Source organism: Stomoxys calcitrans, chromosome 2, assembly GCF_963082655.1.
Source record: "Stomoxys calcitrans chromosome 2, idStoCalc2.1, whole genome shotgun sequence".
NCBI lineage: Eukaryota > Metazoa > Arthropoda > Insecta > Diptera > Muscidae > Stomoxys > Stomoxys calcitrans.
In genome coordinates this window covers 124,832,471-124,855,859 of record NC_081553.1, presented here as the reverse complement: position 1 = coordinate 124,855,859, position 23,389 = coordinate 124,832,471, and the positions used below count along the sequence as shown (strand labels likewise).

Genomic DNA, 23,389 nt, shown 5'->3' with positions numbered 1-23,389 from the left:
CTCACGGATATTGAACATTGTAATAAACCACTAAGTGCAAAATGTATGGAAAATCAGACAACAATTATGGTTTTCAAGGGCTGAAGTTGTCAAATCGGGAGATCGGTTTATACGGGAGCTATATAATATCAGGGACAATCTTCAACGATCTTTGTTATATGTGACAATCTCCAACGACCTATGACAATAAGAAGTATCTGTCCAAAATTTAAAGTAAATATCTTTATTCGTTCGATCGCTGTCGTGATTTCAACAGACGGACCAACGCAGGGACGAACGGACTGAAATGGGATGATCGACTTAGAAAGTCAAGACAATCAAGAATATATATACACTTTACGGGGTCGCAGATCAATATTTCAGGTGTGACAAAACGAAATGACTAAGTTAGTCGGGTCAAAAATAATTCCTAGTTTAATAATTCTTCCTGATTTATGCTCTTGATTAACATTTGAATAAAGTGTCAATTTTTGTTTTCTTTAATGATTTCATTGCTAAATTGTTGCCTTAAGTTCCACTGTGCGAGGGCAGCAAATATTCGTCTGCCTTAAATACCATTGACATGGTGGACATTACTTGTAGTCCGGTAGACATTAACGATAGTGTAACATTTCAAGAAATCTTTAGAATTTCTGGCTTTTGCAGTTTACAATTGTAAAATAAACTCTACTGCTTTTGGTGCAGACGACAGGACATTTTCATCATGATCGACTTATTCGCGAGGCAACGGCAGTGTTTGGTCATAATGGGACATCATTTTGTGCGCGATAAATCACGATTGCTACAGCAATGGCGCAACATTAAATACGTCGGTGTTCTATTGCTGGTCATGTCGGCCCAAGGTCCCATGATAAATTACACCATTTATCATATTGACGATTTGCAATTGGCCACAGCCAGCTTGAGCATTAGTTTCACCAATGTTCTGACCGTTATAAAAATTACTACGTTCCTCCTCTATAAATGGCGTTTTGTGGCACTGACGAGAAAGCTGGAGACAATGTATCAGGAATGTAAGTAGGAAATGTTGTACTTCACTAAGTGGTTCATACTTAGTACACTTGAATGGGCAGCTCATTCGCTCTCTTTAAGCGTTGTATGATGGACAAAATGATATGCTTTGTGCTCATGTGGAACAATGCTTTGTGCGGATCCTTATTAATCATGAAATCCATTGGGCATTTCTTTTACTTTGCCTTGGGTGACTTTTGTTTTATAGTGCAGGAGGACAAGGCCAAGGAAGAATTGGAGGCGTCCAATCGTTATGCCACTACTTTGGTTAAAATTTATTATATGTCAGTCAGCAGCACTGGAATGTACTTTATGGTTGCGCCCATATTAAAGATGTTGTGGTCGAAATTACGAGGCACTCAGTTGGATATAGAGTTGCCAATGCCAATGAGGTAAGTTTAGAAATGTATAAGTAAATTCCAAATTATATTGAAAAGTTCTGTTTAAATTTAAAGAGTGTGAAGCTCGTTATGTAAGACAAGTAGAGTGCTAAGTTCGGTCGTGCCGAATCTTATATACCCCCCACCATGGATCGCTTTTGTCAAGTTCTTTGCCCGGCATCTCACGGTAGGTAAAACAAGTTCTTTGTCCGGCATCTCATGATAGGTAAAACAAGTTCTTTGCCCGGCATCTCTTTATAGACAAACAGAGAATAACGATAAGAATTGCGTCCTATATGGGCTCAAGAAGTAAAATCAGGGGATGGGTTTATATGGGAGCTATATCAGGAAATGGACCGATTCGAATTTGGCACGCATGTTGAAGGCCATAGGAGAAGTCTTTGTACAAAATTTGAGCTAAATCGGATAAAATTGTGCCCTCCTGAAGCTCAAGAAGTATAATCCGGAGATAACTTTATATGGAAGCTACTTCAGGATATTAACCGATTTGAATCATACTCAGCATAGTTGTTGAAAATCATAAAACACCTTTGCCAAATCGGATAAGAAGAAGAGGGTTCCGGATCGCTTTATATGACAGCTGGATCAGGTTACGGTCCGACTTGAACCAGTTCTTATGAGTCATAAGAAAGACCTCGTACAAAGTTTTAGGCGAATAGAATAAAACTTGCGTTCTCTAGAGGCTCAAGAAGTCAAAATCCAAGATCGGTTTATATGACAGCTATATCAGGTTATGAACCGATTTGGAACATGCTTAGCACAATTGTTGAAAATTAGCCAAATCGGATAAAAATTGCGCTGTCTAGAAGCTCAAGATGTCAAGATCTGGAGCTATATCATGTTATGAACCTATTTAAACCATACTCAGTACAGTTGTTGGAAATCATAACAAAACATCTCACAGAAAATTTCAGCAAACTCGGATAAGAATTGCGCCCTCTAAAGGTACAAGAAGTCTAGATCAAAGATCGGTTTATATTGCAGCTATAAGAAAACATGGACCGGTATGGCCCATTTACAATCCCAACCGACCCACACTAATAGAAAGTATTCGTGCAAAATTTCAAGCGACTAGCTTCACTCGTTCGAAAGTCAGCTTGCTTTCAACTGACTGACAGACAGACTAATTGACATGGCTAGATCGACTTAAAATGTCATGGCGATCAAGAATATATATACCGTATAGGTTCATAGATCAATAATTCGATGTGTTACAAACGAAATGGTGATGTTAATATATCCCATCCCATGGTGGCTTTAAAATATTTTTTTGATACCCACCATCAAAGGATGGGGGTATACTAATCTAGTATCTAGTATCTTCCGTTTCTAACACCTCGAAATATTGATCTAAGACCCCATACAGTATATATATCCTTTACCTTCTCCAAATTCTGATTCGAATAAGCCATTTCCGTCCGTCCGTCTGTCGAAATCAGAGCTAGCCGCTTGAAATTTTGCACAGATACATTTTATTTATTGGGGATTGCAAATGGGCCTTATCAGTTCAGATTTGGATAAAGCTTCCATATAAATCGATTTCCCGATTTGACTTTTTGAGCCCATGGAAACCACAATTTTTGTCCGATTTGGCTGAAATTTTGCACATAGTTTCTGTTATGACTTCAAACAACTGTGCAAGGTATGGTCCAGATCGGTCAAGAATCTGATATGGCTCCCATATAAACCGATTTCCCGATTTGATTTCTAGAGTCCATGAAAGCCATATTTTTTTTAGTATTTGGCTAAAATTTTGAACATAGTGTTCTGTTATCATATCCAACAACTGTTCCAACTACGATCCAAATCGGTCAATAACCTGATATAGCTCTCATATAAACCGATCTCCCGATTTGACTTCTTGAGCCCCTGCAATTTTCAATTTTCATCCAATTTGGCTCAATTTGCACATAGTATTCAGCTATGATTCCCAACAATGAAGTACTGTCCAAATCGGTCTATAACCTGGTATAGCTCCCATATAAACCGATATTCCGATTTGACTTCTATTTTGACGTCCAACAACTGTACGGTTTAATCTGTGTATAACCTGATATAGATCCCATATAAATCGATCTCCCGATTTGACTTCTTGAGGCCTTACAAGCCGTGATTTTTATCCGATTTGGCTGAAATTTTGCATATAGTGTTCTGTTATAACACAATAACTGCGCCAAGTACGGCCCAATTCGGTCTATAACTAGATATAGCTCCCATATTTTAGCAGAACCCATGGTGGTGGGTTCTCAAGATTCGGCCCGGCAGAACTTAGCACGCTCTTACTTGTTTTTTCAAACCTTATACGGCTAAATGATCTTAAAAATTTTGTTAGAAAGGAAGACTTCATCTTTGGAATGTTATTAAAAATATATCGTCAGATGAACAGGAAGGTCCTTGGACATCAGTGTTGCCAGGTATATTTCACAAAAAATCGTCAAAATTGAGAAAAAAATCGTCAAATTGTTCTTTAAAAAAATCGCCATAAAATCGTCTCACCCAAAATTTTACCTATACAGTAAGATTTCACGATTTGCGATGGGTATAAGACCACTAGAAGTTTATGTTATGACTGTTGCATGATTTTGTTTACTATGATTATCAATAAAACCATAAATGTATTAATTTTCAATAAATTATTTTCCGAAGACAAGATTTTAAAACATTTTTTCTCAAAGTTAATAAAAAAATTTTCTAAAGGCAAAATTTTTATAAAATTTATTGTAAAGAAAAATTTCCAAAGAATTTTCTCGTTTGCGCTTTCTCTTTCTGGTCTTAAAATCTCATTGAGATTCCATTACGAGACATTGTCCGGCTCCAGACTATTTCGTTTAATGCCTTCATATTCAATGAATAGAATAGCAATGGACATTTAAATGTCAGCAAAATTTTGGTGTAGCTAAAAACATTTGACTGCACATTCGTAACGTTCTGGTTCGCCATGAACCTTCTTCAGCGGATTTTGTCAAATGGATCAATGGTCCTCTACATACCAACTAAAATAGTGTAGGTTGTAAAGCACAATTCTGGATTTAAACAGAACTGTAAAAGTTTTTTTTTGGACCACAAGCGCATAAGGAGCCATGTTACAACTTACTTATCTTGATCAAATTAAACTTATTCATCAATGCTATTAGCAACAAACACAAAAAAATTATTCTCTTGAAAAAATTATACATAACTAATATATTAAGGACTAAACGTCAAAAATTTAAAAAAAAATCTTTGAGGTACACTTAAAACAATACACCTTAAAAAAATCATCAAATCGATTCAAGGCAAAAATCGTCAAGCGTCAAACGATCAAATTTTGGGCAAAAAATCGTTAAAATTACATAAAATCGTCACGCCCTGTTGGACATAGACATTGCAATAACTCGTTGAAGTTTTTGGGGGGTAAGGTCCATTGCTTTACTAATATCCACTTGACTTGTCGTGGCTCCAGGTTTCGTAGTTTTTTCTTGAGGTATATATTGGGTTGCCCAAAAAGTAATTGCGGATTTTTTAAAAGAAAGTAAATGCATTTTTAATAAAACTTAGAATGAACTTTAATCAAATATACATTTTTTACACTTTTTTCTAAAGCAAGCTAAAAGTAACAGCTGATAACTGACAGAAGAAAGAATGCAATTACAGAGTCACAAGCTGTGAAAAAATTTGTCAACGCCGTCTCTATGAAAAATCCGCAATTACTTTTTGAGCAACCCAATATTTCTACATTAGAAAATTTACCATCTGAAATGTAGACTGTTTCAGACACTGACATCCCTGCTGCTCATTATCTAATTATCATTGAGTTCGACTCCCTCTAGGAAAAAATAAAACTAAACAAATAAAAAGAAACTAAGTTCGGTCGGGCCGAATTTTGGACACCCACCACCTCGGGTATATATGTAAACTACCTTTAATCAAAATCAGGTGAAAATTGCATACCTTATGTCCCATAGCAGTCATGTCGAAATATGTTCCGATATATCTAAAAATAAACCGATCTGAACCATATACGACACGGATGTCAAAAAGCCTAACATAAGTCACTGTGTTAAATTTCAGTGAAATCGGATGGTTTATGTATATACCCGAGGTTGTGGGTATCCAAAGTTCTTACTTAATGCCTTTTTACTTGTTAATTGTCCAATTTATGTCTTTTTATGCCTTTCTCTGCGTTCCATTCATTTTATGCCCACCATTTTATGCCTTACTTGCTACACCTATTCTATAAAAGTGTGCCACTTATCCTTTGAGTCCGTTTGCGACAACGAAAGCAATTTATTTTCCTTCCCCTCAGTTTAGCCTAGTTTTTTAACGATTCTGATTCGATTCTAGTTTTTAAGTTTTTATACCCTCCACCATAGGATGGGAGTATACTAATTTCGTCATTCTGTTTGTAACTCCTCGAAGTATTCGTCTAAGACCCCATAACGTACATATAGTCTTGATCGTCATGACATTTGAAGTCGAACTAGTCATGTCCGTCCGTTGACTTCTAGAGCCAATAGAGGGCGCAATTATTATCCGATTTCGCTGAATGAGGTGTTTGGTTATAACTATCAACAACTGTGCTATGAATAGTTCAAATCGGCCCATAACCCTAAATAGCTGCCATATAAACCGATATATGATCTTGACTTCTTGACGCTCTAAAGGGCGCAAGTATTATCCGATTTGGCTGAAATTTTGTACAACAAAATAACATACGTGTCGTACGTGTCGAATATGGCATGAATCGGTTTCTAGCCTAATACAGCTCCCCTATAAACCGATCTCCCTATTTTACTTCGTCAGCCCGTAAATTGAGCAATTCTTACTAGATTTGACTTATACTATGGTCTCCAATATTCAGTTCAATTATGGTCCAAAATGAACCATAACTTGATATTTCAATAACATACCACTTATTTTCCTTTATCGTTTGTTTGCCTAAAAAGAGATAACGTGGCAAGAGTTCGACAAATACGATCCATGGTGGAGGGTACATAAGATTCGGCCCGGCCGAACTTAGCACGCTTTTACTTGTTATATATATAGATACCATATACACCAACCTACCGATTAACGGTCTTAGAACCGTAAAAGTCTCATTCTGATTTTGCCGAAATTTGAAACTTTGGATTTTCTGAGCTTATAGAATGAACATTTGAACCGTACCAAATAGAAACCAAATTGGTATGAATGTAAATCTTGAGCAAATTCGAGTTTCTAACCTTTAAATGTTTCTTCGTTTTCAGATTTCCCTTTGATTTTGAATCTTCACCCGGCTATGAAGTTTGTTACATATACACTGGTCTGGTCACCTTAGCGGTTGTCATGTATGCTGTAGCCATTGATGGCCTTTTCCTCTCATTCACCATAAATTTGGTAGCTCATCTGAAAATATTGCAACATTACATAAAAACAAATACATTTAAGAAGTCTGACCAGGAATTGCAAAGTGATGTTTCATTTTATGTTCGTTATCACAATATCATACTGGATCTGTACAAGGAAATACGTGATGTTTATGCTCCTATTGTCTTTGGGCAGTTTTTAATGACATCACTACAAGTTTGTGTTATCGTTTATCAAATGGTTACGGTAAGTAAAAAAGAGTTGAGATAAAATGTCGTTGCAATCATTTAAAGGGTGGTCCACGAGTTAGGAGGCGTTTTGATGTTGTCATAGACAAAGACAAAAAAGATAAAACTTTGTTAACCTTCGCCTTGCCAAAGAATTTTCTGTACGTCGTTTATCAATACCCACTCGGGTGAACCATTCACTGAAGGATGTGTTTTCGGGAAAACATTTTATTACATTACAGAAAAATGGAGAATGCTTATTCTTAAAGAGAAAGAGAACTTTGACTTTCATTCACAGATGATTGAAAAAAAAACAAGCAAAAAGTCATTAAGTTCGGCCGTGCCAAACTTTGGATACCCACCAACTAGGGTATATATATGTACTTCAGCTTTCGCCAGTTATATTGGAACATGATCCAATTTGGACTAAATTCGGCACAAACATTGAATGGTCTGAATACAAGTCACTATTCAATTTTGGTTAAATATTGGTCTTTTTGGCAGCTATATCCAAACATAGACCGATATAAACCATATAGGACACGGATATCGAAAAGCCTAGCAATACACTGTGTCAAATTTCAGCGAAATCGGATAATAAATGCGTCTTTTATGGGGCCAAGACTTTAAATCGAGGGATCGAACTATATGGCAGCAATATCCAAAACTGGACCGATCTAGGCCAAATTGAAAAAAGACGTCGAAGGGACTAACACAACTCTCTGTTCCAAATTTCGGCGAAATCGAGCAATAAATGCGACTTTAAATCACGAAATTGGTCTATATGGCAGCTATATACAAACTAGGACCGATCTGCACCAAATTGAAGAAGAATGTCGAAGGGGCCTAAATAACCCACTGTCCCAAATTTCGACGAAATCGGACCATTAATGCGCCTTTTATGTGTCCAGGATCTTAAATCGAGAGATCGGGCTATATGGCAGCTATATCCAAATCTGGACCGATCTGGGCCTAACCGATCTGAAGAAGGATATTTAGTGGTATAATACAACCCACTGTCCCAAATGTCAGCCAAATCGGATAATAAATGTTGCTTATATGACCCGTAGACCTCAAATCGGCATATCGGTCTATATTGCGGCTATATCAAGATATAGCCCGTCTTCGAACTTAACCTGCCTATGGACAAAAAAGAATCTGAGCAAAGTTTAAGCTCAATATCTCTATTTTTAAGAGACTGTAGCTTGATTTCAACAAACAGAGAGACTGACGGGCGGACAGATCGTCTTAGATTTTTACGACGATCAAGAATTTATATATTTTATAAGGTCGGAAATGGATATTCCGATGTCTTGCAAACGGAATGATAAAAAGATTTTACCACCATCCTTCTGTGGTGGGTATGAAAGCCAAGTGAAATTGGGCTTGGTTCGGCCGACCAGAATAAATCGCCTTTATTGAGTTTGTTTTCAGATATTAAGACGAAAAGGGTAATATCGGAGCTATATCGGGCTAAGTACCGATTCAGAACAAACTCGGCAAAGATTTTAAGTGTCATCACACAATGCCACATTAAAAATGGAAGCTGAATTAGATCAAAATTGAAACTTCCAGGTGCCCAAGGAGCCAAATCGGGTATCAGTACATATGCGACATATATCCGGTTTTAAACCGGTTCAGACCAAACTCCTGTCGGATATATTTGATCCCTTTATAATCCAAACGGACTTGCACTAATGAAAAGTATTAGTACAAAATTTTCAAGGCCACAAAAGGAGGCATAAGACTGAATAAACAATATATATCTAAGGGAGATCAAATATAAGAGTGTGTAGATTTTACGGGGGCTCAGATCCTTATTTCGATGAGTTCAAATACTTTAATATTCCCATACATTTCAACAGATCCAAATAGAGTCTGAATTCTGAGATATTGAAACAAATACAAAGTATCTATGAAAAATTTCTTATAAGCCATTGCTTGTAAATTGCCTATTTGTCCATGAACATTCCATAGAGACAAAGCGGGGATACTTCTCTCATATCAATGAATGCTGTTCGATTCATGTTTTAGCCTGGTCCCTTATCATTGTCGAGTACAAACAGCGTAACCAGCCATTAGCAAAACCAGTCGATCATTCTGGAGGTGTGAGCTAAACCCCCTAGCGACGATATAATTAGCAATTTTTTCAAATAGCAACGTTATTTTTATGATTTTGGAGGGGAATATAACTTTTCTGGGCGCTGCTTAGCATACTCCAGCGACTGTTTTGTGCTTATGGGCGCAGAGTGACACTACTTAGTAGAGAAGTTTTACATTGCTGAAACCTCACAATGTCGCCAGGAATAGTAAGGGGATAACAACCGATGATTTGAGCCCAAACAACGCATGAATTTGAACCCAAGCTTTTAGCACTATAAGCGGTAATACCAATCCCTTCCCTACGATGCCCCTATCGCATGATTTTATGTCTTATCAACTATTAAAATGTAGCATTAAACCATGTGACTCCTACTTTGAGGAACACTTTAAAAATTGAGCAATATTTATAAAAATTGCAAATTTACCAATGACTATTCATTCCAATAAGGACCAGGGACAAACTTCTTACAAATCAATGAGTACTGTCCTAAGCTCAAAGCTCAATGATAAGATTTAGGTTAATGTTAAGTTTAAGCCCAATGACGAACGGCATGATGTAGCGCGACACCTCTTTGGAGAGAAGTTTTTACATGGCTGCCGTTCAATTTTTGGAAATGGCGGAGTTCCTCCCAAATATCGCAAGCATTAGGAGAGGATAACCACCGCTGTATTTTTTTCAGATGTTCTCGCCACTATTCGAACCCTGGCGTTCAGCGCCATAGGCAGGAATGTTAACCTCTGCTTTACGGTGGCCAATTGCAAAACTGCACCAAAAGATAATAAACACCATATCTCTGCAAAAAAAGTATCTATAATATGAAGCAAATCTTTTTTAAATGTATTTACTTCATTCAAATCTAAAGTCGTCATCCGGTTGGGTATTGGGAAACAATATAGAAATTTTCAAAAAATATAAATGTATTAATGTTATAAGCGAAAATAAAATTTTTCTTTCTAAATTTCAAATATATATCAAAATTGGTTCAGTGAGTCTGTAAAGAAATGATATAAGGTCTTAACCAATTGAGTGGTTGTAAGTCACTAATTAGTTTGTTGATAATACTTACTTTACTTACTGTAATTGGCTATGACAGAACATTTGTTCCACTAGCCGAACGTAGAATAGCGTTCCAAGCGCCTCGATCTTCTGCGATCTTCCATCGGGCTTTTGGTCTTCCCGGTTTGCGTGTACCACAGTGTTTGCCTTCAAAAGACTTCTTTGCTGGAGCTTCTTCATCCATTCTGACAATCGTCGTCATACAGATCGTGGTTCATACGCCTATATTTTCTCTTTCGATTCTTTCAAAGGTTGCAGTTACTACTTCCGGTGACCGATCTATGATGTCGATGTTGTTGATATACGCATGTGTTATCTTGTGTTAAGTGTGCCATATCTATTCACATCTGCATCTCGTATAATTCTCCAGCAGAATATTAAGGAGATCACACGATAGGCTGTCTCGGACATAATCGGGAATTAGCTGATGCATACGCCTTATCTGCGTGCCCCCGGTATTAAATAATTTAGCGGGTAACCCGTCGGTTCCTGCTGTCTTGTTGTTATTTAGTCGGGTCACTGCTACTTGAACCTCGTTCTGACTAGGAGGTTAGCATTCTCTACCATCATCATTGATTGGTTCTGCGGTATCCTCTTCGACACTAGCAGTTGGGTAAAATGTTCAGCGTCCTATCGGTGCCAGTTACCAGATTTCCTTCTTTATCTCTGCAGATGGATGTGCCTGCACCAAAGCCATCGGTTTGATGTTTAATTCTTTTGTAGAATTTCCGGACTTTATTCTGACTCCAGTACATCTCAATTCTCTCACAATAGAAGAAAACCTAAAGCTTATCATCCTAATCCCTGTGTGTGTTTGGTAATGCCACAATATTTTGTAATGTCTGAGTAGGCATTCCTATACTAGCAAACAATCAAATGTTTGCCCTTCGAAAAATAGGAGTCTTTGGAAAAATAGTCTCAAAGGCTAAAATTTAAAAAGAATCCAAACGTCATCATAACGGGACACATAGGACTTCGAGCTCACTTATGTAAAATCGGTGCCGGTGGAGACACAATACCAGACATGAACCAACTTAGGGGAGTGGTATTGAAAACAATTAAGGATTTTGTAAGTAGCACGGAATTCCTAACTTTAAATTTTCTTCTTAAAGATTACTTTATAGTTTTTAGAGCACATAACAAGCCGATTACTGGCTTAAGTGTATGTCTATAGTGGCATGGGGCAGATCAATATCTGCACCCTCTATTCAACCTAACCTAACCTATTGAAAGATGGTCAGACGTTGCTAAACTTCAACTTTTACTTCAAGTTTCTCAATAACTACTAAACTGATTTTAATGATTTTAAAATCGAAATAAGTTCGGCCGGGACGAATCTTATATACCCTCCACCATGGATCGCATTTGTCGAGTTCTATGCGCGGTATCTCTTTTTAGGCAAACAAAGAATATTAAATAAGAACTGTTATGCTATTAGAGCTAGAGCTGAACATTGCAGAAGTCACAGCGTAATATTTCTGTTCATTCGGATAAGAATTGCGCCTTGTAGGGGCTCAAGAAGCAACATCGGGAGATAGGTTTATCAAGATCCCCGATCAGTTTATATGGCAGCTGTATCAGGTTCTATACCGATTTGTTATTACGAAGTCATAACAAAACATCTTATGCAAAATTTCAGCCAAATCGGCTGATCGAATTTCAGCCAACTAGGCTAAAGTTGAAAACGCAATCCAACTTAAGAGGCGATACGCCTAAAAGGTTATGCATCAGCTTACGGGATCATCAGCATACTATGCCTAGTAAACAAGAATAAACACAACCAGTAGGTGTCAATCACAAAGAAATATCGCAGCGGAAGAATGTCGGATGTCAGACACGTCTGGAAATATTGCGAACTCTGACGACTCTCTGAGATTAAGATATAGCTCCCATATATATGTATGTTAGTCCGATTTTGATAAATATTGCAATAATGTTGTAATTTTTTAACTGATTCTTACGAAATTGGCATATACAACTTTCTTATGACTGTTGACATTTTTAATTAATCTTTAATGCATAAACATGGTCCGATTTACACTTACAGAGCCGTAGTTATAAAAATTTGGTATAGATTTTCAATTTTATTGCTACTCAAATATTTATTACTACAAAAATATTGAATCAAATTAATTTCACTTACAGCACATCAACACATATCTGGTATTTGTCATCAATAGTACTTTTCTGTGTTCAATTCTCTTACAACTCTTCATTTATTGCTATGGTGGAGAAATTTTAAAGGTTGAGGTAAGTGTAGACTGCATCATCATCATCATCATTATTATCATTCAACAATGGATGCTGCAACGAACTTCCGTTGATACGTTTCCGTTTCCCCGCTGCCAAAACTTTTGACTTGAACTAATAAATCTTTTTGTTTCTGTTTTTTCATCTTCGTTGCTTTCCATAACAGAGTCTAATGGTGGGCATCTCTGTGCAACTATCCAATTGGTATAATTTGAAGCCAACCCATCGCCGCATGCTGTGTTTGTTGATGCAGCGTTCCCAGCGCGAAGCTATTATTAAAGCTGGATTTTACGAAGCATCTTTGGCCAACTTTATGGCGGTAATTAGTACTTAAACAGTGTTCGCTCTTTGTTGGTTTTAGTTATTCGTACATTTATTCATTCAACACGTTTATAGCATACTGATTGCTAGCATTTGATAACTCCTTAATATTTTCGTCTACAGTGGATAGTAAAACTATGTGCAAGACATTTTTGATTTCAGTGTCGTATTGCTGACATGTTAACTGGCGTATATCACTTATCACCATTGAAGCATTGCCGGTATCTTTATAGGCATCTCGCAGGATCCAGAGACAAAGTGGAAATCTTTTTCCGAATTGTGATTGAACAAGTAAAAGCATGCTAAGTTCGGCCGGGCCGAATCTTATATACCCTCCACCATGGATCGCATTTGTCGAGTTCTTTTCCCGGCATCTCTTCTTAGGCAAAAAAGGATAAAATAAAAGATTTACTCTGCTATTAGAGCGATATCAAGATATGATCTGGTTCGGACTACAATTAAATTATATGTTGGAGACCTGTGTAAAATTTCAGCCAATTCGAATACGAATTGCACCCTTTGGGGGCTCAAGAAGGAAAATAGAGAGATCGATTTATATGGGAGCTGTATCAGGCTTTAGACATAATAAACACGTATGTTGATGGTCAAATCGGATAATAATTGCGACATATAAAGAATATATATTCTTGATCAGCGTAAAAATCGAAGACGATACAGCCATGTTCATCCGTCTGTCTGTTGAAATCACGCTACAGTCTTCAAAAGCAAAGATATTGAGCTGAAACTTTGCACAGATTCTTTTTTTTTTCCATAAGCAGGTTATGTTCGAAGATGGGCTATATCGGAATATATCTGGATATAGCCCCATATAGACCGATCCGCCGATTTAGGGTCTTAGGCCAATAGAAACCACATTTATTATCAGATTTTGCTGAAATTTGGGACAATGAGTTGTGTTAGGCCCTTCGACATCCTTCGTCAATTTGGCCCAGATCTGTCCAGATTTGGATATAGTTGCCATATAGAGCGATCCTTTGATTTAGGGTCTTAGGCCCATAAAAGCCACATTTATTATCCGATTCTGCTGAAATTTGGGACAGTGAATTGTGTCCCATCCTCCGATCCTCCAATTTAGGGTCTTAGGCCCATAAAAGGTGCATTTATTGTCCGATGTCGCCGAAATTTGGGACAGTGAGTTAAGTTAAGCCCCTTGACATACTTCTGCATTATGGCACAGATCAGTCCAGATTTGGATATAGCAGCCATATAGACCGATCTCTCGATTTAATGTTTTGAGCCCATTAAAGGCGCATTTATTCTTCAATGATGCCGAAATTTGGGACAGAGAGTTAAGGAAAGCCCCTCCACATATTTCTGCAATTTGGTCTAGATCGGTACAGATTTGGATATAGCTGCCATATAGACCGATATCTCGATTTAAAGTCTTGGCCCCGTAAATGGCGCATTTATAATCTGATTTAAATGACACATTTGACACATTGACTTATGTTAGGCTTTTCGAAATCCGTGTCGTAAAGGGTTTAGATCGGTTTATTTTTAGATATAGCTACTAAAAAGACCAATATTTTGGTTATACACAATTGAACAATGACTTGTACCTATTAGTATTTGGTCCAAATCGGATCATATTTCGATATAACTGCTATGGGACATAAGGTAAGGAATTTTCAGCGGATTTTGATGAAAGGTGGTTTACATATATACCCGAGGTGGTGGGTATCCAAAGTTCGGCCCAGCCGAACTTAACGCCTTTTTACTTGTTTTTTTTATCACATAATAACTAAACCCATTTTATTGAAAACCGTTTAGCAAATTTGTCAAAAAGGTCCAAATCTTCAATACCCTGGAGTCTCAGGGCAAACAATATAAAAAAATACAAATGCAATGAATTTTTTAAAATTTTCCCCGTAAACCGCATTTTTGCAAATATTTGTTAACCATCCTGTACTTCTTGCTTGTCGCCTTTAGAGTGGGCGTCCAGAGGTTAAATGGAATTTAATGTTACAAAATTTATTAAACCGCATAAAACTTGAGAAGCATTTACTCTTCTATACCTTAGATATTTAATTATATATCCCACCACTTACTCATTTGATATGCATAAGAAATCGTCATTTCCTGCTAATATAGCTAAAGAATTGTGTCTGATTTTAAAACTTAAAGTTTTTTTATTTATTAAATTTGTTGGTCATTTCAGATTTTGAGGGCTGCCCTATCATACATCACACTCATACAATCCATTGAATAGGCTTAATAAGAATATACTTGGCGCTGTTAATTGTTGATGTGCTGCTAACGGAGGAGGAAACGAAAACGCAAACGTGTATATGTACACTCAAATACGAGGCCATTCTACTAACATAAAAATAAGCTTAAAAGCTTTTAAACTTGTAGTTGAAATAATATAACAATAGATGTCGTTACTGTAGAACAAATAAAATAAGACAAATGTTGTGTGCTTTAATTTATTAAGGGAAAATTAATAAAATTATATACCATGCGAAGTGACGCACAGCCTAAGGATGAACAAGTAAAAGCGTCCGTATCTTATATATGACTAGCTGAACCGGGCCCGTTCCACTGCGTCTTCTTTTACTTTATATGGAACAAAATATCCTTTAAATATTTATTTTCGACAATTTAAGAGATTTTAGTGAAATACCATGCTACGAAAATAGTATTTGTATGTATATCGCTTGGCTAACAGTTAAACAATTTAAATGCCTTTATCTGAATCCCTTTACTGATTTATGAATTCGATTAACGGCTTTAGGGTCATTTGAGTTTGAATGTTACTTGTACTCCATTCTTAAGAGACTTTATTTGAGCCCGATATTCTCATGGAGATTATGGGAGTAATAAGGTTTAGGGGGTGGTGTGGACCCCCAGAAACGTGGTCCCGTAAGTGGGTATGAATTTCGTGATCTACTCTCAAATACCTTGCACTTGAGTCCCATATTACCTTGACCCGTTAATATGTAGTCCGATTTATGGATGTTTTCAGGGTAAGTTGGTCCCCAGACACTTGGCCCCGAAAAAAAAAAATATCCGCATCGTGCTCTTCTCTCAAATACCATTTATTTTAACCCCATATTGCCATTGGTTAGAGGGAAGTTTATGGGATGAGGGGTACCCCAATCACTTGGCCCCTAAATCGGTTACCATATTTGTTTTCTAATCTCAATTACCTTTCATGTGGTGGGTAAATGTGTACTCTTGGGAAAGGGGCGGTGCACCAAATACATTCCCACATTTGGATATCAGAATCGTATTCTACTCCCAAATAACCTTACTTGGGCCCCATATTATGTTGGTCAATAAATAATTGCTGTTTGTGGGGTGTTTTTGGGAAGGGGTAGATCCCCAGAAAATTTGTCCCGAAAATGGGTATCAATTTCGTGCTCTACTCCCCAATAATTTTCATTGGAGCCGCACATTGACCTGGTCGATACATATGCCCGATTTAGTTGCGTTTTGAGGAGTGGGATTGTCCCCCCAAACACTTAGACCTGAAAATAAATCAGCATCGTGCTCTACTCTCAATATCATTTATTTGAACCCCATATGGCAAAAAGACTCAAAGTTGAATAACACATCCGTTTTCTAATCTTAAATTATTATTTCAAAAGTCTGCAAATATGTCCGCTTTGTAGAGAGCTCCACTCTCTTTAAAGCCCAAATTGCCATGGTTAGCAAATACGTCATATTTTGGGGTTGTTATGGGGGTGGGTCGTCACCTAGACAGTTGGTCCCGAATGTTGATATCAGATTCGTGGTCTACCCCAAAATACCTTTCATTTGCGCCCCATATTTGCATAGTCGGCAAACATGTCCGGTTTGGGGGGTGTTTTGGGGGACGGGGCGGCCATTCAGTGACTTTCTCTGAAAATATATATCAGCTTCGTATTTTACGCTAAAGTACCTCTTAATAGTGCCCCATATTGGAATGGTCAGCAAATATTTCCTATTTAGGTGGTGTTATGGGGTGGGTTGGGCCCATAGGAACTTTTTTCCGAATATTGATATCGGATTCATGGGGTTACTTCCAAAGGCCTTTCATTTGAGCCCCATATTGCTATGCTCGTAAATTTGTGCTCTTTGGGGGGTGTTTTGGGGAGGGGCGGCCCTTAGTTCCACATTTGGATTTCATATTCGTATTCTAAATAAGTTTACATTCATCCATTGGTGGAGGGTATACAAATTGCGCTAAAGCAAAAGCATTATTATACCCACCACCGATGGATGAGTGTATATTTATTTTGTCATTCCGTTTGCAACACATCGAAATATCAATTTCCGACCCTATAAAGCATATATTTTCTTGATCGTCGTAAACATCTAAGACGATCTAGCCATGTCTGTCCGTCCGTCCATCTTTCTGTTGAAATCACTCTACAGTCTTTAAAAATAGGGATATTAAGGTGAAACTTTGCACAGATTCTTGTTTTGCTCAAAGATTAAGTTCGAGGATGGGTACATCAGACTTTATCTTGATATAACCCTCATATAGACCAATTTGCCTATTTAAAATCTTTGGCCCATGAAAGCCACATTTAATATCCTATTTTGCTGAAATTTGGGACAGTGAATTGTCTGAGGCCATTCAACATCCTTCTTCAGTTTAGCTCGGATCGGTTCAGATTTGGATATAGCTGCTATATAGACCGATCTTTGATTTAAGGTCTTGAGACCAAAAAAGGCGCATTTATTGTACGATGTCGCCGAAATTTGGAACAGTGAGTTACGTTAGTGCCTTCGACATCTTTTTTCACCTTGGTACAGATCGGCCCGGATTTGGATATTGCTCTGATAAATACCGATCTGCCGATTTAAGGTCTTTCGCCGAAACTTGGGTCAGTGTGTTGGGTTAAGCCCTTCTACATTCTATTTATGCCCACCACCATAGAAAAACGGGGTAAACTATTCTTGTCATTCCGTTTGTAACGCCTTGAAATAGTGATCTAAGACCCTATAAAGTATATATATTCTTGATCGTCTCGACTTTCTGAGTCGAACTAGCCATGTCGATCCGTCCTACCGTCCATCTTATAGTAATCAAAGCTAGAAGCTTGAAACTCTGCACAGATAAATCCTATTGATATAGGTCATCACTTGGCTGAAGTTTGGAACAAAGACTTTCAACATCCGCTCCAAGTATGATCAAATCCGGATTTGACTTCTTAAGGCCTTAGAAGCCTCAATTGTCATCCGATTTGGATGAAATATGGAACAAAGACTCGAGTCATGACTTAAAACATCCATGCCAAGATTTATCCGAATCGGTTTATAAACAGATATAGCCACCATATAAACCGATCCCCTCAATTTTCATCCGATTTGGCTTTAGCTGCAATATAGACAGATATTTTGATTTAAAGTCTTGGCCCAATAAAAGACGCATTGATTATCCGTTTTCGCTGAAATTTGACACAGTTATGTTAGGCTTTTCGACATCCATGTCCTATATGGTTCAGATCGGTTTATATTTAGATATAGCTGCCAAAAAGACCAATATTTTGTTCTACTGAATTGAACAGTGACTTGTATTCAATGTCCGTGCCGAATTTGGTTCAAATCGGACCATATTTCGATATAGCTGCTATGGGTGCATAAATTGTACATTTTTCACCGGATAATGACTAAAGGTGGTTTACATATATAACTGAGGTGGTGGGCATCCAAAGTTCGGCCCGGCCGAACTTAATGCTTTTTTACTTGCCTTTATTATAACAAAGTTTTTAAATGCAATCCATGGCATCCGGGTGTATTCACCGGATTGACCCGATGGAATACTTATCGGCAAGGGCTGCCACCTCAGTGTACGTGTTCGTCTTTTTTCGTCATGGGAGAGGCACATCCCGGAGTGCCTTCTCCGCAAGCTTCTGGTCCGTGCCGGGATTGAAAAAAACCCCGGACCTTGGTTCTGTTCGGTTTGCCAGAACCGCCTTCATCATCGGTCGGTGTCGGTGAGGTGTAACCGGTGCATGGAGTGGGTGCATTTCCAATCTTGCTCTGACCTCACTTAACTACGGGAGTATAGTCATACTGGCTATGTCGCAAGGTGCTGTGCGAACATAGCCAGCAGTGGGTCGCAAGCGTCGTCGTCGTCACCCTCGGCGTCCTCGTCGTCGGACTATGTGATCCCCCCGACCTCTCCCGTATTATTGCCAAGCCAGTGCCGGGAAGTGTATCGTTCTTGCAGTTAAACTGCAACGGACTTCGTGGAAAGATCGATGAGATCGTGGACTTCATAGGTCGGAAGAGCATATTGGTCGCAGCGATCCAGGAGACAAAGCTGACCAACACCTGCAGCTTGCACAGTTGTCACGGTTACAATGTGCTACGTAAGGATCGCTCAAGGAATGGAGGTGGGGGATTGGCCTTCGTAATACACCATTCCGTGCAGTATAGACCTATCTCGCCTGCACTTGACGCTAGTGACCCCTATATGGAATGCAGGTCTGGCCGAGATAGAGCTATACAACGTGTATATACCGCCGGTTGGTAGCTGTGTCCCGATTCATGGACAGGCTTACAATCCCGACATAAGTGGGTTGCTATCTGGCCATAATAGTCTGGTTTTAGGGGACTTTAATGCGCATCACATGTCATGGCATTCTCCCCTAGGTAACGATCAGCGTGGCATAGCTTTGGCAAAGCAGATTGATAGCTCCACGTTTTGCACGGTAAATGAGGATGGAACACTTGGAGCAATGTAACTTAGGCACCGGTGTAGGCAAACTGTGGGCTCCTGATAAGTCACTCTCGAACCCCGGCAGACGGGATGACAGGACCTCAGTCACTTTTGGCGAGATAATCGTGACTGATCCGAAGAGATGCACCAGGTTGTTCAACCGTCAATTTATTGTGCATCCCGAGAGAGACAGGGCAAGGAGGAGAGCCATTCGCCGTATTCGTGGTCTCCGAGCCGATGAACAGCCATAACAATTTACTGTGGGCGAAGTTTCGAATGTCATCCGTGGCGCCAAATCTTCTAAGGTGTTGGGCCCCCACGGAATCTCTACCATGATGTTGAAGAATTTGGATTCACCTGCAGGTTAGTACCTTACCACTGTCCTCAACCTGTCATTGAACACTATTATAGTTACCGACGTCTGGAAAATGGGCAAAGTGATCCTGCTACTGAAGCCTGGAAAAGACCCGATTTTGAGGGAATCGTACAGACCGATCTCCCTTCTCTCACCAGTGGCAAAAACGCTTGAGGCATTACTCCTCCCGAGCCTCGTAGGAGAATTCCCATTCGCCGAGCATCAACATGGATTTCGGAGACTGCACAGCACAACAACAGCTTTGCATGCCATCACCGCGCACATTTGCCGTGGCTTCAATCAGACCAGGCCATGTGATAGGACGGTCCTCGTGGCACTGGACCTATCGAAGGCATTCGACACGGTCAGCCATGCCAAATTATTTGAGGACATCGCCAACCCGTCCCTCCAGCCAGGCCTGAAACGATGGATCGCGAATTATCTGTGTGGTCACCAGTCATTTATGGAATTTAGGGATAAGAAGTCGAAACACCGTAGAGTGAAACAGGGAGTTCCCCAAGGTGGGGTGATATCTCCGGCACTGTTTAACCTCTACCTATCCTCCATTTCACCCCCTCCAGACGGCATAGAGATCGTATCATATGCGGACGATTGTACGATCATGGTATCAACAGCATGCCACAGCAATCTGCGATAAAGTCAAAAGTAGAAACGAGGTCCTCAAGTCACTTGCTGGCAGCACTTGGGGTGCAGACAAAGAAGCCTTGTTGACCACGTACAAAGCAATTGGCCGGTCTGTGGTAAGTTATGCAGCGCCAGTGTGGTCTCATCAACTTTGTGACACGCAGTGGAAAAATATTCAGATCGGTTAGAATGCCGCCCTCCGAACTGCGACGGGCTGTCTCTTCAGTTCTCATGTGGACCACCTTCATCAGGAGACAAGGATCCTACCAGTGCGAAGACATAACTACATGCTGCCCAAGCAATACCTTTAGGGCTGTTATAGCAGAAACCATCCAAACCATCATCTTGTGGATAGATATCCACCGCCCAGAAGCCTTAAGGTAGATCTACACGATCTAGAGCGTGAGGTTCAGCGCTACAAGAGAGAACCCCTAGATCAAGCGGGTCTAAACAACATTCATGCAGACACGGTAGCAGATTCGGTAATTGGCTACCGGGTGAATGTAGTCCTTGGAGAACGACCGCCACCCATTGCACCCGAAGAAATCGACCTCCCCCGGCAAACCAGAGTGGTTCTGGCTCAATTACGTTCCGGCAGATGAAGCCGCCTCAATTCCCACAGAGCTAGGATTGGTGCTGATGTGCAAGATGTATGTCCCGATTGTATGTCACCTGTTTAACTGCCCGGCCAGACCCACTCGACTCAGACCCAGATCCCTGTGGACGCACCCCATCTTAGTTGCAGAGTTCCTGGGTCTCAACACTCAACAGAATCAAGCAGACGAAAGATAGAACACAATAAACTGCTACAACAACAACAACAAAATTTTAAAATTACTGGTTAGCTTTGGCATAATAATTCCATGGCCCAATAATTCTTTATCAGGGCTGAAGTGACTGGACAAAAAAAATGAAATGACAAGTTCATCCACCAAAATATGAAACACCTAAATATATGATTCTATAAAATATTTATTTTTCGATGGATATTATGGCTTGATTTGTGTAAAGCTAGACTCTTTCATCACAAATCCAAAACAAGTAAAAGCGTATTAAGTTCGGACGGTTCGAAACTTATGTACCCTCCACTATGGATCGCATTCGTTAAGTTTTTTCCCCTGTATCTCTCTATAGGCAAACAAAGGATAATAGATAAGAATTGCTATCAGATTTTGGACCAATTCAAGCCATACTTGGCTTGGATGTCGGATACCATTGTAGTAACCATTGTGCAAAATTTCACCCAAATCTGATAAGAAGACGATTCAGATCAAATTGCACGTATGTTGGGGATTGTAGAAAAAGTCACTGTGCAATATTTCACCCAAACCGGGTGATTATAGAAGTACAATTGGAATATGTGTTTATATGGCAGCTATAACAGGTTATGTTCCATTTTAGACCATATTTGGCACGTATATTGGAAGTCACAAAAAACTACTGTGCAAAATTTCTAGAAACTCAAGAAGTGAAATCGGGAGATCGGTTTATATTGGAGCTACATATATCTAAATATGGACCGATATACCCCATTTACAATCTTAACCGACCTACACTAATAGTATTTGTGCAACATTTCACGCCTAATTTTACTCCATCCGAAGTTAGAGTTTATAAAAACTAGCATCAAACCAGTAAGGAAGGGCAAAAGTCGGCACATTGGTACCACATTGTATAAGTACAATTCCAATTCCGAACCAATTTTGATGGACCTCGGCGAGCAAATATGTTCAAACTTTAAAAACTACGGTTGGCAAATGACAATATTATGAAATGACAAATGAGAAATAGCCCAAAATCTGACAAACGTATATATGGGAGCTATATCTAATTCTGAACCGTTTCTAAGCAAACTTCTCAGATAATGTGGTAGTCGTCGAGGAAAGCATTGTGCAAAATTTTGGCAAGATTGCAGTGGATCTTAAAGTGAAAACCGGCGATATTCGTATATGAGAGCTATATCTAAATCTGAACCGATTTCCATGAAATTCACCGGAAAATCCCTCCTGCCGAATTTCGAGAAAATCGGTTAACAAAAGACCATTTTATTGCAATATTACTTGAAATCGGACGAACATTTATGAGAGCTATATCTAAATCTTCAAATTTTGACCAAACTCTATGTATATTGTGGTAGTTATCGAGGATTTTAGCAAGATTGGTCAATAAAAGTGCTTGCAGTGGCTCTAGGAGTGAAAATCGGGAGATATATACTTATGAGAGCTATATCTAAATCTGAACCGATTTCTGTGAAATTCACCAGTAATGTCAACAGTCGTAAAAAAATCCTTCCTGCCAAATTTCGTGAGAATCGTGAGAAATGCTCAGTGCAATTAGTGATTATTGTATTTGCTCTATTTATATATGAATGTATTTGTTGAATAGCATAGAGATCATTTTGCTATTTGAAACTATAAATATGCGTTTTAGGCTTTTGGGGACCCCAGTCCGTTTGTCGAAAGTCTTCTAATATTCGAAGGAATAAAGTTAGGCGCTTGAAACTTTGCAATTAAAGTGAGTCAGTTGGGATTGTAAATGGGCTTTATCGGTCCATGTTTTGATGCAGCTGCCATATAAACCCATCTTGGGTCTTGACTTCTTGAGCCTCTAGAGGGCGCAATTTTTATTCAATTTTACTGAAATTTTGCACGTAGTGTTTTGGTAGCACTTCCAACAACTACGTTAAGTATGGTTTCCATCGGTCCATGTTTTGATATAGCTGCCATATAAACCGATCTTGGGTCTTGATTTCTTGAGCCTCTAGAGGGCGCAATTCTTATCCGATTTTATTGAAATTTTGCACGTAGTGTTTTGGTTGCACTTCCAACAACTGCGCTAAGTATGGCTTAAATCGGTCCATGTTTTAATATAGGTACCATATAAACCGATCTTGGGTCTTGACTTCTTGAGGCTCTAGAGGGCGCAATTCTTATCCAATTTTACTGAAATTTTGGTTCATAATCTGGTATAACTGTCATATAAACCGATCTTGGATCTTGACTTCTTGAGCCAATAGAG

At 38.9% G+C, this 23,389-nt stretch overlaps 2 protein-coding genes across 2 annotated transcripts in view; one reads left to right on the top strand and one right to left on the bottom strand.

Annotated features, from left to right (window-relative positions):
• Nucleotides 1-23,389, bottom strand: part of LOC106083658 (uncharacterized protein DDB_G0285291) — a 193,629-nt gene that overhangs the window by 145,343 nt on the left and 24,897 nt on the right. The window lies entirely within an intron of this gene.
• On the top strand, nt 704-15,085 carry LOC106083660 (odorant receptor 82a). The gene is made up of 6 exons (XM_013246811.2): nt 704-1,013; nt 1,220-1,403; nt 6,638-6,983; nt 12,270-12,374; nt 12,541-12,693; nt 14,875-15,085. Exons 1-6 carry the CDS (start codon nt 704-706, stop codon nt 14,923-14,925), a joined length of 1,149 nt encoding a protein of 382 aa, XP_013102265.1. The 3' UTR covers nt 14,926-15,085.

Bases quoted from the DNA above. Each gene is read 5' to 3' on its own strand.
- LOC106083660 (XM_013246811.2), top strand. From the start codon at position 704: ATGATCGACTTATTCGCGAGGCAACGGCAGTGTTTGGTCATAATGGGA. The intron at 1,014-1,219 runs GTAAGTAGGAAA...TTTGTTTTATAG, and splicing joins GGAGACAATGTATCAGGAAT to TGCAGGAGGACAAGGCCAAG. The intron at 12,375-12,540 runs GTAAGTGTAGAC...TTTCCATAACAG, and splicing joins GAGAAATTTTAAAGGTTGAG to AGTCTAATGGTGGGCATCTC.